Source organism: Stenella coeruleoalba (genome assembly GCF_951394435.1).
Source record: "Stenella coeruleoalba genome assembly, chromosome: 20".
In the NCBI taxonomy this organism is placed as follows: domain Eukaryota; kingdom Metazoa; phylum Chordata; class Mammalia; order Artiodactyla; family Delphinidae; genus Stenella; species Stenella coeruleoalba.
This window is the reverse complement of record NC_137166.1, coordinates 47,087,275-47,105,742: the sequence shown is the minus strand read 5'-3', so window position 1 is coordinate 47,105,742 and position 18,468 is coordinate 47,087,275. Positions and strand designations below refer to the sequence as shown.

The window sequence follows — 18,468 nt, the reverse complement described above, 5'->3', positions numbered from 1 at the left end:
AGACTCCGAGGAATGGCTCCTCAGACATTCTGGAACTGAGGTGCTGAGAACCCTCTTGGTGACAATTTTCAAGACCGCGCCTCCCTCCCCTCCCTCCTCGGCTTGAGGAAGGAAAGAAGAGCAACTAGGCCAGCCAGCAGAAATGCAAGTGCTTGGCTTCCCTGGAGGAAAGGGAGTTAGCTGTTGGTGCCGTTGCCACAGCAAACACAGTGAGGTCAGAGACCCTGGGCTGGCCCGGCACTGCTGTGGTCACTGGGGGCTGCTGCTAAGAGACCAGCACAACGGCAGGTCAGCTTTTCCCGCTGTGCAGGCTCCCTCAGCCTAGTTCCTGCTTCTCCCAGCCCCACCCTGCTTGAAGATGCTGACTCTGAGGAGGTCGGGGGCCGCCTGTGTTCCCTGGCCCCGGGCTACTTCCATTGCCCCCGTGATGTGGGCCGAAGGACAGGGGCTGGGTTTCTCAGAGCAGCTGCGGGGGTAGTTTTGGTGTGTGACAGTCTGGGGGAGTAAGGAGGAACACAGCAGGCCGCTCACAGCCTGAGGTCTCTAAGAGCCCCTCTGTCCCCTGTCAACTCTTGTTCCCCACCCACAACTCAACAAGGTCAGGCTGGCAGCAGGAGACAGGGTTGGATCCCAGGGGAGCAAACTTAAAGCTGGTGACGTAAGAGTTCACTCTAGCCTCAGCGTGAGGTGAACCCAGGAGAACGAACCACTTGTGAGGTAAGAGACTTGGCCAGAGTGTCAACAATGGAATGGGCTGAGGCTCTGGGAGTGGGGAGGAGAGAGGAAAGAAACATCCTCTTCTCCAACGCCTGCCAACAAGAGGCAGTTTACTTTGGGTCTCCACTGTAGCCCTGGGTTTCTGTTTCAGGCAAAGGCGTGGCTCTTGCCAACAGGGATGCAAAGCAGGACTACAATCACTTGTTCTGAGGGCTGAGGCAAGGTCAGCGACGTTGTCATATCCAGCCCTGCCTCTGATCACTGCCTGGCCTAGCTCTGGGCTGTTAGAATCCTAAGAGAACTCCTAGCCTGCAGACCTCAACCCTGGGGGTGGTTTGGGCCCTCACATATGGCCCTGCAGGGGCTTTCTCAGAAGCCTCCAGGAAGGCAAGTTTGCTGCCTCACAGAGGCCAGCTCCTACTCTGCACCTTGGTAGGCAAGGGACAGGCCAGGCAGCGTTTCATTCCAGAGGATTTCCACTGGCAGCAGAGCCACCTGAAGCAATGTGGCCTACCTCTTCTTTCTTTTCTTTTTCTCCTCGGCTGTTCCACTGCTCTAACACCCACATAATCTGAAGAGAGTACTCAGGTCACCATGGAATGTAGGTAAAAGCCCCAACTACACGGTTCCCTTGGCCTAGCTTGGCTTCTGTAGCTACGTTCTCCTCCCCTCTCAAGGAGGGGCATTTCTGAGGTCAAACTACCAACAGGAGACCCAGAAGAGCCAAATGTGAGGAGGTCTGACCACTCAGGAAAAACCAGAGAAGAAAAAAGATGGTGCTGGGCTGAGATCCAGGGACCGCAGGGACTTTGCCTGTAGTACCAGTTTCTGCTCTGGGAATCCCATCTAACTCAGGAGACAGCTAAGCATCAACTTACCCCTCACTGCCAAGGCTGGTGGGGTAGGAAATGCCAGGGTCTGGCCTGGGGCCTGCTCTGTATCTCCTACACACACGCTCACCCACCCAGGGTTTTCTGGAACACACTTTTTGGGGTTTAAGCCAAAACAGGTCGAACCACTGGCTTCAGACCTCTTCCCATGCCTCAGTAATCTCTAGTTTCGGGCCCCAAGTCAATCCTCCAATCTGTGGCCAACCAGAGAACCCTGCTCCCCCACCTTCAGAGTTCACGTTCTTTGGCCTCACTGTTGGCCTACAACACTTGGCCTGATCTGCATGTTCCTCCACCAGGAGGCCAGCAGCCCTGAAGACCACAGGTGCATCTGGAACAGCCCTGGACCCTGTCCCTGAACAAGGCAGCATAAGCTGAGAGGGCCAACGGCAAGTCTTTACTGTGCTCAACTGTTCTGTGCCTGGCTGAGGGGCTGGGGCCCTGACCTCTAGAGAAAGCCCACTTTGAAATGCTGGACAGAGATGTTAAGACAATTATAACCTCTATGATTATAAACTTTCTCCATGGGCCACATATTTGAAATGGGTTTCACAGCTGATTTAACTAGTAAACTGAGAAAAAGACAGGCAGGGAATACTTGCTGGGGTATCCAAAAAAGGAATTCTCAAGGTATTAAAACACCACTGCTCTATCTTTCAGGACAGAATCCCACTGAGGCCAAGCTGGACTACAGCTCCAAAATGCCCTGACAAGAAAAATGGGGCAAAGTGAGGCTAGGGTTAACAAACAAACAAACAAACAAACAAAGTCTTCAACGGGGGAGAAGGCTGGCTGTACGCATTATTGATGGGGCTGAGCTGGGGCAGCAACCCTGAGTAGCTCTTGGACTACCCTGTGCCCAACTGTCCCCTTCCCCCATAAATATATTCTAAACATTAGCCCAATTAGTAGTTTTTTATCAAAATTTACTATTATGGGATCATGTCCTGTCTTCTTCACAAATGTGTCTTCAGGGCTCAATCCCATGGTTGCGGCATTGGTCACTGGATAAAAGTAGTACACCTTTTCATGTCTACTTTCCAGAAAAGCAGAACCCAGAGTAAATCTCACATCTCCACCATCACAGAAGAATGCCAATTGTATTGCATAGCCTTGGCCAACTGAGCATAACTGTTTCATCAGCAAACCAGATTTCTACTCTCAGTACCTAACTGCTTGGCAAGATCATTTAATTTTTCTGTCATAAAGAACTATCACCAGCCAGTAGCCATTTTTTTTGTCTTTAAGAATAAGTTCTTTGTACTCCTTTCAAAGGTTGGATATCGAGGCATCAATTTTTCAACTCTAAACACTAGATTACCAATATATTATAAAAGAATATAATGCAGGAACAGCCAGATGGAACAAACACAAAGGGCAAGCTATGTGGGAAGGGGCACAGAACTTCCATGCTCTTCTGAAGAGCACTTGTCCACTTGTTCACCAACCCAGAAGCTCCTGCTTAATTGTTTTGTGTAAGATGCTCACTCCTATGCAAAAGCACCTTGATCCCCTGGAGTTTCCAACCACGTTTCCTTCTTCCTTTTTTTTTTTAAAAAAAAGGTTGGAAGTTGGCTTTAATTTAACTTATTTATTTTTGGCCTCTCCATGCAGCTTGTGGGATCCCAGTTCCCTGACCAGGGATTGAACCTGGGCCCCCTGCAGTGGGAGCATGGAGTCCTAACCACTGGACCGCCAGGGAAGTCCCTCCAACCACCTTTCTGATCAACCACTAAAACCAGCTCCACCCTCATCAGAAGCCCTTTGAACTCATGGTAACCAAGTACTCAGGACTACACATACGGAAGGCACTCCAGTTAAGGCTGCCAGGCTGGGGGTGCTACTTAGTTTACATATTTGCACACTTACAGGTTTTTAAGAAAACACAAATACAAGGCTGAGGGGGAACAGAGGCTTGTTTGTACATCCTCAAATACAAAATCTGCTACTTGAGAAAGCCTTCAGGACAAACGTCAAGGAGGTCTCACAGGTGGTAAACAAGAAGCACTCGTTGCTCTGAGACAGGGATCTTTAACCACGTTTGGGTCACTCATACTTTTGAGAATGCCAAAAGCCACAGACGATCTTCCTATCCCAACTCAAAACATTTTAGTTAAAAAAAGATCATATCTGGGACTTCCCTGGCAGTTCAGTGGTTAAAACTCCACGCTTCCAACGCAGGGGGGTATGGGATCCCTGGTCAGGGAACTAAGATCCCACACACCATGCAGTGAGGCCAAAAAACAAAACAAACAAACAAACAAACATATCTGCATCTTCATACAAAATTCTGTGTTTAATTTCAAAAGTTCCCAAATTGCCTAATGTTAAGAACCTTGCTCTTCATTGAAATGCAGGTAAAAAATATGTAACATATAGGTACCTGACAGTCATACAAACATGCTAAGAGAAGCTGGGACACACCTATCCTGTAGGTTAACAACCACCTCCAGCTACTATGTGCCAGTTCCCGTGTTAGGTGTGCGGGCACCATTTTGAGCTGTGTTTTACAGACCAGGAGACTCAGAGGATAAAGTCAGCTGCCCACAGGCACGCAGCTAGGAGGCAGCAGAGCTGGGATTCAAGCCCAGGTTTGTCTGGCTCAGAAATCCATGCCTTTCCATTTCACAAAATTTGCTCTCACAAAATGTTCTTTTGTGCTGCTTGTGGCCTGAGCTAGGCCTGGATTGCTGCTCCAGACCCCTGCTTGCAGACCAGACTCAGAAAGCTGTGTTAAGAGTCTGGGACTGTGCCATCATGTATGGCTGACCTCTAACCAGTACTGCAGTCTAAGAGCATTACGGGGAAAAAAATACAAGGACCAGAGAGGACTTCCCAGGCACCCAATGGCCCCTTCCCTCTCCTGGGGCGTGACAGTCACCAGTAAGTACCTGATCTAGGATATAGTTGCGTTTCTTTCGGGCAGCGATCTGGATGAGGCGGTTGAGGCACTGGGTGGCCTGCTGGATCAGGACGTCCCAGCGGCCGGCGTAGTTCCTCTGACGGCGTAGGCCCATCACCTGTGGGCAGGGGGTGGTGAGGGGTGGTTGGTCCTGTTTGCTGAGCAGTATTCAGGGAGTGGGAGGTGGAAGAGGAGAGACCAGGGGCTATCCTTACCCGCATCTTATCCATGATGGCATTGGTACCCAGGATGTTGTACTTCTTGGAGGGGTTGGAGGCTGCATGTTTGATGGCCCATGTGGTCTTACCGGCGGCAGGCAGGCCCACCATCATCAGAATCTGTAAGAACAGGACCAGGAGGGACACTGTGAACCAGAAACAGTGTATGGCATGGCAGCCTGGCATCACCCTGACTTGATGGTGACCGTGAGGGTGACTCTAAACCTCATGGCCACCTCTGGGAAATGGAAGCAGTAACAGCGTCTACCTCATAGTACTGTTGTTGGGATTCAAAGAGATGAGGGTTGTCAGACTCTCAGCAGAGGGCCTGCTCTTATGAGTATTTACATTTTTGTTTAGGCGGGATTCAGGGGCCTCTGAAAGGGAAAGGTCCACGGAATAGGCACAAGGAGTGGTATAACCTTCCCGGAGTCTCAGATGGGGACAGACTGTATGCATAAGGACGAGCATCATTTCTAATCAGTACGTTTACAATTTGGCAAACACTGGATGTAACCAAAATGCCCAAAAAGAGGAAAATAGTGAGGCTAATAACAATGAGTTTCAAAAGAGGTGTTCATGTGGTGGGACAAAGCTCACAAAATAACACTAAGTGAAAGGGCATGATATCAAAATGCTTCTACCCTAAGATCTCAACTGTAAGTGTGTGTGTATAAATGGCACCTAGCACAGCAAAAGGCATAGGATAAGCTCCAAAACTTTCAAAGAAAACTTATTTGTGGATGGTGGAATTAAAGGGAACTTTAATTTTCTTTATGTTTCTTAATTTTCTAGAATAAACACAAAATCACTTATATATCAGAAAGAAACATTATTTGATGACAAAGACCACCAGTACAGCTTCTGCAACCAAATCAGCTCTAAGTCCAGTTGCTGTTTTTGTTCTCAGAGAGCCTTGGATGGGAGCATGGAGCTGCACAACCTCCTCCAAGGACTCGCTCACCAGGAAGTGCCTTCACACCCTCTTCCGCTGGGAGGAAAGCCTCCTTTTCCAAGATTCTGACCACACCCAAGGAGCAGTGTGGCAACTTCCTTTTGGAATCTTTCTGACATTTAGGTGTCTTACCTTGGCCCCTCCCTCCTTGGACTAAGTCACACACGCACAGCCCTCACCTCACTCTCACAGCAGCTTTCACCACACTCAGCTACTGAATGTCTCCCCTCTGTCTTGGCAGCAACGTGGCTCTGGAGAGGCGGCCACCAATTCAGGCTTCCAGGCCCACTCACCTCACACTCTGCCTTGCTCTTTGGTCCGACAGTGCCCCGGATTCGCTCACTCAGGGGAAGGTGCTGGATGAAGGTGAAGCCTGGCAGGACAGAACAGTAGGGCTCTGCCCTCTGCCCGAAGTTGAACTCCACTGCACAATTCTTCACCAGGACATGAGGGTAGAGGGCCTGACCCCCTAAGGCTTCCTTCTGGATTCGGAAGGCAATGCCCATCCACTTCCCATTTTTGGTGAAGGAAAGTTCCACGTCATTTCCACATTCAAAGTCCTAGGAAATAAAGCCAGAGAAAGATAACTGCCAATGTTCTGCTTAAGGCACTGGGAGGCACAAGTCAGAGCAGACGCAGGGAATGGAAACAGAGCTGGCCTCCCAGATTCAAGTGCGTCCCTCCTCAATGTACAGATGCATCGGGAAGCACCAGGGAACAGCTCAGACAACATGCAGCCCAAAGTCCTCCTTGCCCAAGACCCAAAAAGCTGGTGGATGTGAAGTGTGTAATTTTAGGAAGCTCCAAGTATTTGAGTCTTGTGCCTAGCCTGAGACAGAGGAAGGCAAAAGCAGTCCTGTCCATTCTCATCCCCAGCAGATAACAGATGGAAAGAAAGCCACAGCAGGGCCTTTTAAGTCAGGCCCTGCTCTACACGTGCATTCATTTATATGCTCTTCTTGATGCTTATGTCTACAGTGATCTGGGCCTGACACAGCTCAGAGCCTAGTGGGGAATTAGACAAGGACACCATCCTAATTCAGTTAAGAGCACCTACACAGGAGCAAGATTCTCTGAGGAGGAAGTCAAGTCCTGAACAATAAACGGGAAGGAGCCAAGTCTGGGGTGAGAGGAGAGAGTCCTAAAGAGAAGTGTTGTTTGTGTACAAATCTGGCAGTGAGCGAACTCAGACTGGCTGAAGCATAAAGGATTGGGGGTTGGGGGTTGGGGAGTGATTTCAGGTACAGCTGGAGAGCCAGGAAGGGACCATATTCTTTAATTCAACAATTTATTGAGTCCTTACTGATCAGTTGAAGTTTAGTGGTTAAGATCCTGTTTTGGAAGGCAGGCTGCTTCAGCTCTACCATTTACTCCATCTTCAGTTTCCTTATCAAAGAAGAGGGGCCAGGAACTTCCCTGGTGGTCCAGTGGATAAGACTCTTGAGCTCCCAATGCAGGGGGCCTGGGTTCGATCCCTGGTCAGGGAACTAGATTCCCACACACTCCAACTAAGAGCCCTCGCGCAGCAACAAAGATCCCGTGTGCCACAACTAAGACCCAGCATAAATAAATAAATAATTTTTAGTTATTAAAAAAAAAGAGGGGCCATGATAAGATTCTACACTGTATAGAGTTGTTCTGAGGATCTAACAGGTGAATGTGCTTACTACAGAGTGAGTGCATAATGAATGCGTGCTCTCATTCCAGATGCCAGGCACTGCTCTGGGCTAAAGTGGTGGGGAGGAGACATGGTCCCTGTTCTCAGCGAGGGAGGGGCTCTCTGTTACCTCAGACGTTCGAATTCGTGCCGACAGCAGCAGAGCAGAGCTCCTGACTTGTTTTGAATAGGGGAATGGCCTGGTCAAAACTGTGTTTCAGAAAGATCACTCTGGCTGCAGGGTAAAGGTTTACAATTAAGGGAGACTCAAAACTTGGGATCATACGGAAGACGGAAGCACAGGTTGGGTTCCTGACAGAAAAGTACAAGACGTGGTATTTCCTCCCTTTTGCATGCGGAGACCACCTTGGGACTTGCCCTTTGAGAAGCTGTGAAAGCCCCTTTCCCTAAGGAGCCTCCTCACTACCCTCCTCAGTGCTCACAGGGCACAGTTCTACACAGTCCTTTATATCTGTAAGTGTCCGTAAGCACCCACACAGGTCGAGACCACGCAGGGCAGACACGCAAACATCTGTTGGACTAAATCCTGCCTCGATCCTCACAGCACAGTCCCTGCCATGTCTTCTCACCTGAGCAAGAGTGGCCCAGGTCACCTTTGCTCTACCGCGGAAATGAACAGCGTGGGGGTTAGCCTTCCTTACGTCCACCAGCTTCACTAAAGGAACTTACCATGTTGTACACAAACCAGCACCCTCAACTGACAAACCCACCACCGACGGCGCCAACTGTCAAAGACGCAAGGGTAGCTGTGTCACTTCTGCAAAACCATTCCCGAGTGCCACACCAGGGCCTAAGGACCCAAAGTCCTTAAGCCTCGCATTATTCAAAGTGTGCCATTTTTGCAGCCTGAGGCTCCAAGTATTTTACTCCTTACGGTTTGCTGAAGTGAGTTACACTGTTCTCTCTACCTGGAAGGCCATTTTGTCCTTTCTGTTTTGTGAATGTTGAGAACTCAAGTTCTGACACAAATGTCCTCCCCACCAGTTCCTTCAGGTCACTGATTTTTCACACCCCTTCTAACCCTTCACTCTGAGTCTTTTAAAGTGATGGCATTCTTTAAACAAAGGAAACTGAACATAAAATCTTAAAAGTAGAAGTAAAAATGAACAGGCTGAAGCAAGAGTCAGGCCTAAAGTTCCAAACTGCCACACACTCACAGAACCTCACGCTCAGATGGGACAGTCTGGGGAACCCAGTCACACGCTGATGAAACATTAAATTGTTACAACCTCCCTGGAGTACAGTCTTGATGGTAGCTATCAAAAATTAAAAATACACCTTTGACTCAGAAGTTATACTTTCAGAGGTAAACATTACAACCATATTCCCACAAGAACGCAAAGATGTGCAAATTGCTCACACCAGCACTGCTAAATGTGCTCCAAAGGGAAAGTGGGAGAGACTAAATCACACAGGATATCCATGTATGGGAACACGAAAAGCCCTCCAAGATACTCTGATAAGTGGGAAAAAGATAAGCTGTCACTGCAGCACTGACTTCCAGCAAATAATTTTCAGGTCCACCGGGGAAACTGACACCTGCATCAGAATACTAGGCAGCTACTAAGTAAAAAGGTGAGAACTAACCAAATGTCCACTAATAGAGAATTGATTATATAAATATGGTAGATCAACACAATGACTATGGACTATATAAAAGAACAAAGAAATCCTCTGTGAAGCGATATATTAAAAAAAATAACTCTAAGATACATAGTTAAACAAAAAAAGATACAAAATAACATGTATAACATGCTACCTTTTGTGTAAAAGAAGAAAAATAACAATCATCTTTCTTGTATTTTTATAAAGAAATCCTGAATACCAGTGGGCTTATGTGTAGGGGAGGGCATATGTGAACCATGGGTGGAGTGGGAAGGTCTCAAGAAGACTTTATACCTTTCTGTATTTCTGGATATTTTTGGAAACCACAGGAATTTATTAACTATTCAACAATGTTTTAAATTGAGCTAGATCTATACTATCTGTGCATACAGGGAAAGATAGCTGAGATTTACTTTTTTTTTTTTTAAGAGATTTACTTTTAAATGGAAAAAAAATGCAAGGTTTGGAACAATGTGCAGAATATAAACATGGTTAATTTTTAAGAAAACATGCTTTTTATTAAAAAGATAATGAGGTTGTGAAAGACAAAGGAAGATTGAGAAACTGTTTCAGACTAAAAAAGACATGACAACAGAATGCAATTCGTGATCCTGAACTAGAAACCAAATTGCTCTAAAGGATGTTGTTGGGACAGCTGACAAAATTTAAATGTGGACTGTGGAGTGGGCAATAGCATTAAATCAATGTTAAATTTGATAACTGTACTGTGGTTAAGATAATAGCTCTATTCTTAAGAAATGTATGCTAAAGTATTAAGGAATAAAGACACAATGTAGGCAACCTACTCTCAAACAGGTCAGATAAAAATCATATACATATATGTACATATATTTGGGAAAAATGGTAAAAAGCAAATGTTAGAATCTGGACAGGGCTCTATGAGAATTCCATGGCTTTTCCTTAAGTTTGAAATTATTTCAAAGAGGGGAAAGGGCTTCCCTGGTGGCGCAGTGGTTGAGAGTCCGCCTGCCGATGCAGGGGACACGGGTTCGTGCCCCGGTCTCAGAAGATCCCACATGCCGTGGCGCGGCTGGGCCCGTGAGCTATGGCCGCTGAGCCTGCGCTATGCCCGGAGCCTGTGCTCCGCAACGGGAGAGGCCACAACAGTGAGAGGCCCGCGCACCGCAAAAAAAAAGAGGGGAAAAAAAAGAAAGAAAGAAAAAAAAAGAGTACCTGTGTACAAACATGAGGATGCAGAGGGAACAAAACCAAGAAGAAGCATCCACCTGGGTAGTCACTCCTCCCTGGGGCTTCACGGCACATTTTACAAACATTTAACTTCTAGTGATAATAGTGTTAAGTAGTATTTACTGAGCATTTATTATGTGCCAGACGTTGTTGTAAGTGCTTCTAATGGGTTAATGACTCCACATGAAATTCTAGAGTAGATGCAAACATTCTCATCGAGAAGAAACTGAAATACAGGGAGGGTAGTCCAGGGCTGTGAGTGGAAGAGCAGACACTGGGTCTGGGTCTAGGGATTCTGGACCCAGAGGCAACAGCCACACTCCACAGCACTGTGAGTGCTGGTCACTGCTCTTGGGGACTGAAGTTCAGCAGCAGTTCAGGCATCCTCTATCTTGTTCTGCTTTGCATCCATCCCCACCGTCCTCAAAGGCAACGCACTATTGGAAGCCTGGCTTAACCAATGTGAGGTGAAGGAAGGAAGAAGTTTTGGGATGAGATGATGCTAAAGTGGGAAAAGAGCCAACATCACTGCCTTTGAGAATGGATAGGCTATTCTGTAGCAAAGGAAGATAAGAAATTCCTGAGTCTGTTTAGAAAATGTAACTCTGGTATGTAGGAAGGGAGGAAGGTTGTGCACACCTGACATCCCCAAACTTCTTCAGGGTTGCCACCTGACGGCTTTGCACAAAAGACCTGAAGGGGTAGAATGGGAGAATTTTGCACAAAATGACTGCAAACATTCCAGTGCGTCAAAGAGAGACAAAGAGGTATGGCGAGAGTGGCTGGACACAGGGCAGACAATGGACAGAGGTATTCTGAAAAAGAAAAGTCTGCAGGTTGACCTGACAGGACCAACATTTGGTTCTGCCAACTCCCACAGGCTGCCAGCACTCACCGCAAAGCAGCCAATCACATCATTCTCTGCAAACTTGTCTCCGTAGTTTTCAAACCGGCTACTGGTGGACTTCTTCCCAGTGCCTCCATAGCCATAGGAGAAAGGCTCTTCGCCTGATGGAAGAAACAGGCAAAGGCAGGTTAAACCTGCGATGGTCACAACAGCCTTTATGGCTGTCATGTAGTTTTAAATTAAAAAATCATTTTCTTTACTAGTTTTACTAATCAGATGCTTTTGGCAGGGAAGGTAAGAAAGGTTCCGTTGAAAGGAAGCCCCTCATTATGCAGAACTTCTGAGGGCTTGATGGCTTTAGATGTTAAGTCTGGGAGTAGGAGCTGAACTGAACTGCTTTGCACAGAAGGGAGAATTTGGAAAAATAAAGGGAGGAGGGAAGAGAGGAGCTGGGATAGAGGAAGGTTGTATGCTGAGATGCATCCCTTTGCTGTGACATTCAATATTCAGTTAAGTCTCCTAATGGCGTCAATTTTTGGTGCCAATGAGTTTTGGTCAGAAATCAGTAAAAGGATTTTGCTTCTGCAGACCATAAGGTCTAATACCTAGGAAAGGTACTGGATTGCCTTAGGCTACAGAACTGGGTGCTGATGCAATATGACTGAGACCCCAGGGGCCCTGGCTGACATCTGGGTTATAGAGAGATCCTAGGCCAGGAACCCAAGGCGCATCCTGCCAGTAAAGCAGGAGCCAACAGCATGAACTCCAGGCCCAGTTCTAGTATGAATCAGCTGTGTAACCTTGGACATCTGCTCCACTGTTCTGGGCTTTGTATCTTTATCTGTATCAACTACTTTCCACTTATACCTCAAAAGTGAAAGAAAGATAAAAGGAGATGACACATGAGTCTTAAATAAAAACTGCTAATACGTATCAAAATGAAAAGTGTTCACTGTTTTTAACCTAGCACTTCTACTTTTAAAGATCAGACTAATTACACACAAGGGCAGCTCAAGTGTTTAACAGCAAAAATTTGCAATCAACTTAAATGACCTACAAAACATTGATAAATAAGTGATACAACTGTAAAGTGAAAAATTATGCAGTGGTCAAAAAAGCTATGCTTATTTACAAAAATATACCCATGGATATTAAGTGGGAAAAAGCAATCAGGTTACAGTAGTCCGTATAATGTGCCCCATCTGAGAAACACAAAGGACAAAACACAAACTGTCTGGAAGGCTACAGATGAAAATGTTAACACTGGTTGTTATCTCACAGGTTTAGAAGGATTTTCATTTTTCTCCTCTGTAATGGCCTGAATTTTCACAAGGAGCACACATTATTTTCATTTTTTTCTTTACACATTATTTTCATAATCAGAATGTTTTTATGACCAAGGAAGAAGGTTCTCAGCATTGGTCACTGAAATCAGTCACTTGGGGTCAGAAGGTCACTGAGGCCTGGGGTTCTGTGAAAATTCAAAACCTCTCAAGGCAGCCCCTGCCCCTCTCCACCAGCCAGCCCTGGCCCCATTGGTCTCTGCTTTCTCTTTTACTCTGGGTTAAGCTCTGGACAGAAAATTCCAGATAGGACTTAATGGGACTTGAGGAACTTATTACTTTCAGCTTGGTTGGAGAACAGGAGACAACTGGTCTTTTTTTTAAGAAAGGGAACAGTTTTCTAAAGAGGACTTTGGACCCTCTCCTTAAAGATGCAGGATAAATTTTTGTAGAAAAGTTGTTATCACTGTGGTCCTGCCAACTGAATCCTGTATGTCTGAAGATGGGAAGCGGCACAAGCCTAATCCTTGTTGTCTGTTCCATCCCAGGGTGGTTCTGTTCTGGGTCCAATGCGGGAAAGAGAAACTTAGGAAGCTTGAGAATCCAGGGACAGAGGCACCTGCTCTACTCTCTGGATTGCTTGGCTGACCTCCTCTTACCTAGCTGAGTGCTGCAGGAGTCCAGGGACCAACCAATACGGACAACGTGTGGGTCGGGCTCTGTAGATGGAAGGTGCTTCACAGAGATTTCCTCATTGATCTGGGAACAGAGAACAAGAGGGCTCAGAGGTGATTCTCTGGAGGCTGATGGGTTACGAGGCAATACAGGAGGGAAGTGCGCAGATGTTAAAAAAAACAAACAAGCAAACAAACAAACAAACAAACAAACAAAGCAGCAGGCTTTTGCTGCTGGGGAAAAGGTATCTACACTGCTCTGAAGGGCCTGTTGTACTGAAACCAGGGCCTCTAAAGGGCTTAGGAGAGTTCAGGGCCACAGAGAAGGGAATTTCAGAACCAGTTATGTTTTAGTTTTAACACTTGCTGCAGGGGAAACAGGGACTCTCATAACATTTGGTGTAGAAACATAAACTGGTACAATGTCTTTGGAGGGCAACTTAGCAGTCTTTATTAACTATAAATGCACATGCTCTATAACCAAGCAATTCAACTTCCAGTTTATCCTATAGATACATACACCCAAAAATATTCAGTGAGGCAGTGTTTATGTTGAAAAGGGAGGGAGGCAGGGAGGGAGAAAGCAAGTAGAAACCACCTATAAGGCACTGGTCACATTATGGCACATTCCTGCCACAGAATATGATGCAGTGGTTAAAAAGAATGAGGCAGGGCTGATACACTGGGGTATGGAAAAATGTCCAAGACACAGTATTAAGTAAAGCAGCAGAAAGAATAAAAGGTGCCTTCTGGGGACTTCGCTGGTGGCGCAGTCTGCCTGCCAATGCAGGGGACACAGGTTCGATCCCTGGTCCGGGAAGGTCTCACATGCCGCGGAGCAACTAAGCCCGTGCGCCACAACTACTGAGCCTGCACTCTAGAGCCCGCGAGTCACAACTACGGGAGCCCACGTGCCACAATTACTGCAGCCCACGTGCCTAGAGCCCCTGCTCTGCAACAAGGGAAGCCACCGCAATGAGAAGCCCGTGCACCGCAACTAAGAGTAGCCCCTGCTCGCCGCAACAAGAGAAAGCCTGCATGCAGCAATGAAGACCCAATGCAGCCAAAAATAAATAAAAATTAAAAAGAAAAAAAAAGGTATCTTCTGACTTAACCTTTAATTAAATCAGAGGTTAGACTGTCTAATAACCAATATCTATCTGCATTAGATTGTGGCTTTCAGAAAGTTACCCTATGTCACTGACTTTTGCACACACATCTTTCACATTTTAACATCTCCAAAGTCAGGATATATCTTACAATTGATGTGTGAAAGCCCCGTCAGTATAATTGGCAGTGTTTCTCTACGAGCAGCACAAAACAATGCACAACTTAGAATCAACGTCTTAGCCAAGCAAATACGATAACCCTTGGTCTTAGCTTCCACCTCTAAAAACAGTATGTATTTCAACAGTATGTATTTCATGATGATACTGCGAGGGTTAATAGAGATATCCATGAAGAGAACTTGGCACTGTATCTAACACATGCAATGTGTTTTGTAAGTACTACCTATCATAAATAAGTTTGGATATGCAAAGGATACACAAGAAATTGTTAACACATAAGGTATCTTTGGAGGGTAGGACGGGGATTGGGAGGATGTGAGTATAACTCTGGTTTTCACCCTATAGTCTTTTATGCTTTCTGAACTTTATTAAACACGAGCACATATTATTTTCATAAACATAACCGGACGTGGAACTGTGGAGAGATGATGGTAGAGGATGACCTGATGGCAGAACCTTTCTTTTTCTTGCTCTTCCCTGTCCTCCCTTTAATTGGTGATGAGCAATTCTTTCTAGCTCACTGTTTTTCCAAACAACTCCTTTTCCTAGTTCTACAAGTATGTCATCCTTAGAATGGTTGGCTATACAATACCTGGGTCAAACCCCATCAAGGGAAAATCTGTTTGAAGAAGCAATGTATGGTCAGCCTGCTTTCCCCATATATTATTTAGCAATGACATAGTTCTTCTCAGTTCATTTTACTTTTTTTTTTTTTTTTTTTGCTGGGACACAGTCTATGCTCAATCAAATCTCTTTTGCAATCATGGCTCTGACCAAGGTGGTTGGTGACAGGTTATTCCAAAGGATGGACCTATTTTCTTTCCCTATCCCGTCTGGTTGCTCCCACTCACCTTCATCTCAAAGCACACACGGCCCCTTCTGACCCCATAGCTGGCGCGGGCTCCTGACCACAGGTATGCAAAACCTTCAATTGTGAGTGGGTAGCCACTACTCCGGTCTCGGGCCACCTTGAAGTGGAGGTCGCAGTTATCTGTGGAGGAAAAAGCCTATATTTGGCTGATGTTTTAATGGTCCCGAGAGGGACAGGCACAGGCAGAGGTAAGTTCCCCAAGAGTGTTAACCAGGAGTACACAAGCTGACACATCACGGGGGCAGGTTCATGAGAAGCCAGCCACATCGCCTAACCAGTCTCCCTTTTAGCACAAAGGCCCTGGACTACTGCAAACTGGCCTGCACAGGATGAAAACAGCCACTCTACATAGGAACGAGGGTTTTTCACCTGGCTGAGGTCCCAGGATGGCTGTCGGGGGCGCCCCTGGAAATAATACACACATGCTTCTGATGGGGATGTACACTTGCTAGGGAGAGGGTCCATATTCTTACCAGTTTCAAGGGATTTTAGAATTTAAAAAGGTTAATCCCCACTGCCATACACTTCAACCATCTCCCATGCTAACTCTATTAGTGTGGAAGCCAGACTCCTGCTGCCAACAGCTGCACAAACATCTGACCCTGATCCACACCCACCACCCAGGACCACTGTCAGGTGCACCACAGACTCCCACCTCCTCAAGTGGGCCTAGGACTCTGCTGCTCGGACTCTCCCCCGTCTTCAAGTCTTTTCTGACCATCTCGTCCAGTAGGCTCTCTCCTTTCTCTAAAGGCTGAGTGCCATGGTCTGTACAACTGGCATTTGATCAGATGCTGCTTCAGGGACCACCGCCACCCAATACTTTAAAAAATGTTTAGCTTTACTCTGGGTATATGTCTTTGAGATCTTGAGATAGAAGGGACTGTGTACGAGATGTCTTTATCTCTTCCAAAGCATGTAGCCACTGGTCTATAAACATGAGCTTCGTAAAGAAGTACACGAATGAACTTCTGTTAACTTTCCGCTCTGTTGAAAAGTGCAGCCCTCAGACTTGATTGGGCTTCTGGGTGTGTTTAAAAATTCGGATTCACAGGCTCTACCACTTAGAATTTGTCTTAGGAGGTCTGAGGAGGGACAGGACCTTTATATTCATTCCCCCAAGTGTTTAGATGCACAGTCAAGGGGAAAACCACTTATCCAGAGGAAAGAAAACTGAACTGGAGGACAGACCAGGTTAATGCCTGAGAAGACAAAACGGCATTGGTTTCACCAGGAACGTGAGCAGCTGATGGAAACTGGGGAAACGGCCGTCAAAGAGTTAAGTTTCCCCAGCAGCACTCAGGTTCCCTTCCCGCTTAAATGACAACCCTCCGTGTTTACAGGGTGCTAGGGTTTTCCAACTTGCTCTGGTATCCACTCTCTGATGAATGTCACTCAAAGTCCTCTGAGGTATTAGGGCAGGATTATTCCTCCCTGAAGAGAAGCTCAGAGAAGTAGAATGACTTGCCCAGAATCTCACAGTTAGAGCTGAGAGCAGATCTTCTGTCTCCAAACCAGCACCCTCATTCTAGAGCTCTGCTGTTTCTCACATCTGAACTAACACTGGCTCTGGATGGTGCCGGGCAGGAATTCTCTGAAGGTTAAGGCAACCTCCCAATACTGAGTGGAAGGCAGTATCAAACAGGCATTCCAAAGACTCACATGTGTCGATGGCAACAAGGGTGTCATCAAAGTCATCTTCATCTTCTTCAGCGGGAGGCTGAGGAGAGCGGCCCCTGTGTCATAAAGAGGTATTACGTTACATGAAAACGGACAGACAAGGGAAGAAGGGAACTGAAGGTTCTGCTTGAATTTACAAGTGGCCTCCAAGCTGCTTCCTGGATTTCAAGTTCTTGCCACAGAGGTTAGCAAAAGAACTCTGGAACCTTATATCCTTGCAGTAAGAGCAATGACTGTTAACTCCTAGGGCAGGGTCAGGGACTGAAGAGGGCCGGCTCTGCTAACGAGGGCCATCGGCATCATTTAGGAAGCTTTTCCAAGAAGACTCTTCTCTCACACCCCCAGATTCTGATCCACCCCTTTACACGCTGAGAATTACCTCCATGCTGAACTCTGGGAGCCTATGGTAGCCCAAAGAGTACTGGGCCAGGAGTGGGAATCTGTAAGAATTTAGATAAACCTTTTATTACAATTTGTCCATATTCCAGGCTTCCTAAAACTCCACATCTGAAAGGATTTGAAATGAACCATTTTTCTCAGTCTCTTTCTCTTTAAAAGTGTCCTAGGGCTTCCCTGGTGGCGCAGTGGTTGAGAGTCCGCCTGCTAGTGCAGGGGACGCGGGTTCGTGCCCCGGTCCGGGAAGATCCCACATGTCGCGGAATGGCTGGGCCCATGAGCCATGGCCGCTGAGCCTGCGCGTCCGGAGCCCGTGCTCCGCAACGGGAGAGGCCACGACAGTGAGAGGCCCGCGTACAGAAAAAAAAAAAAAAAAAGTGTCCTAAATTATGAACAAGAGTCCCTCCTACCAAAATACTAAAAGGGACTATGTGAAAATACTGGTGGTTTCCAACATATGGGAATAAGGGAAAGGGGTGGAAGTGTGGAGTCTAATGTTCAGCGTCCTGCCTGAGCCAGGCTGGATGACCTCAGTCTACCATATGCTCAGACCAGGTACACTGTGCCCATCTAGTTCCTGGCACTCCCCCAGCAGCAGGCTTGCCTCTGGTGGAGTGCCCTTCTTACCCTGCCAGTCCAAGGCTAGCACAGAGCCTGGTAGGAAGAAAGAGATCATCACATGGTAGGTCTATCCTAGGAAGCTTTCTCTGTCACCCCTGGATGAAAGCAAGTGCTCTTCCTCTGCCCTCCATCAGCAAGTAGCTCTAGGCCTGTGTTCTATGGGGGGTAGTAGGAGAAACTCATAAGAGGTGGGTTCCATCTCCTGACTTCAGTCACAGTCATGAGACCCAGGCCCTGTCTTAAACAGTCACAAGCTAATTAGAGGATGGACTCCACCAGATAGGAAATAAAATGTGTCAGATGACCAGCCAAGATGAATAGAGAAGGAGTGATCATTCCTAGTTTCCCTGATTGGAAAAGGCTTCACACAGGAGCTGAAGGAGGGAAGGAGGAAGGGGTAGGTCTGGGCCTGGGGATGAAGGGAGGGGGAAGGCTTGTCAGGGAAGGGAAAAGGAAACGACCAGGGGGAGGCCACTCCCACCCATGAGCTCCTGACCCTCACACAAAACCCACTGTCCAAATCACCTGTGCCTCCACGGACTATCCCAAGGGCGGGCACGTGTGAAAGCACTACGAGGGCTGATAATGAATGAATGAACAGATGGATGGAAGGGGTGTGTTTCGGAGTAGGTC

General features: G+C 46.9%; 1 protein-coding gene across 3 annotated transcripts in view; it reads right to left on the bottom strand.

The window, feature by feature from the left end:
- HNRNPUL1 (heterogeneous nuclear ribonucleoprotein U like 1) overlaps nt 1–18,468 on the bottom strand; it is a 34,550-nt gene that overhangs the window by 9,098 nt on the left and 6,984 nt on the right. For all 3 annotated transcript variants that reach the window (XM_079908653.1, XM_079908654.1, XM_079908655.1), the window contains exons 4-10: nt 16,801–16,874; nt 15,119–15,258; nt 12,964–13,063; nt 11,070–11,182; nt 5,976–6,242; nt 4,725–4,847; nt 4,499–4,627 (exon numbers count right to left, since the gene is read on the bottom strand). In XM_079908653.1, the coding sequence (XP_079764779.1) occupies nt 4,499–4,627; nt 4,725–4,847; nt 5,976–6,242; nt 11,070–11,182; nt 12,964–13,063; nt 15,119–15,258; nt 16,801–16,874 (946 nt within the window). The remainder of the gene's footprint in view (nt 1–4,498; nt 4,628–4,724; nt 4,848–5,975; nt 6,243–11,069; nt 11,183–12,963; nt 13,064–15,118; nt 15,259–16,800; nt 16,875–18,468) is intronic.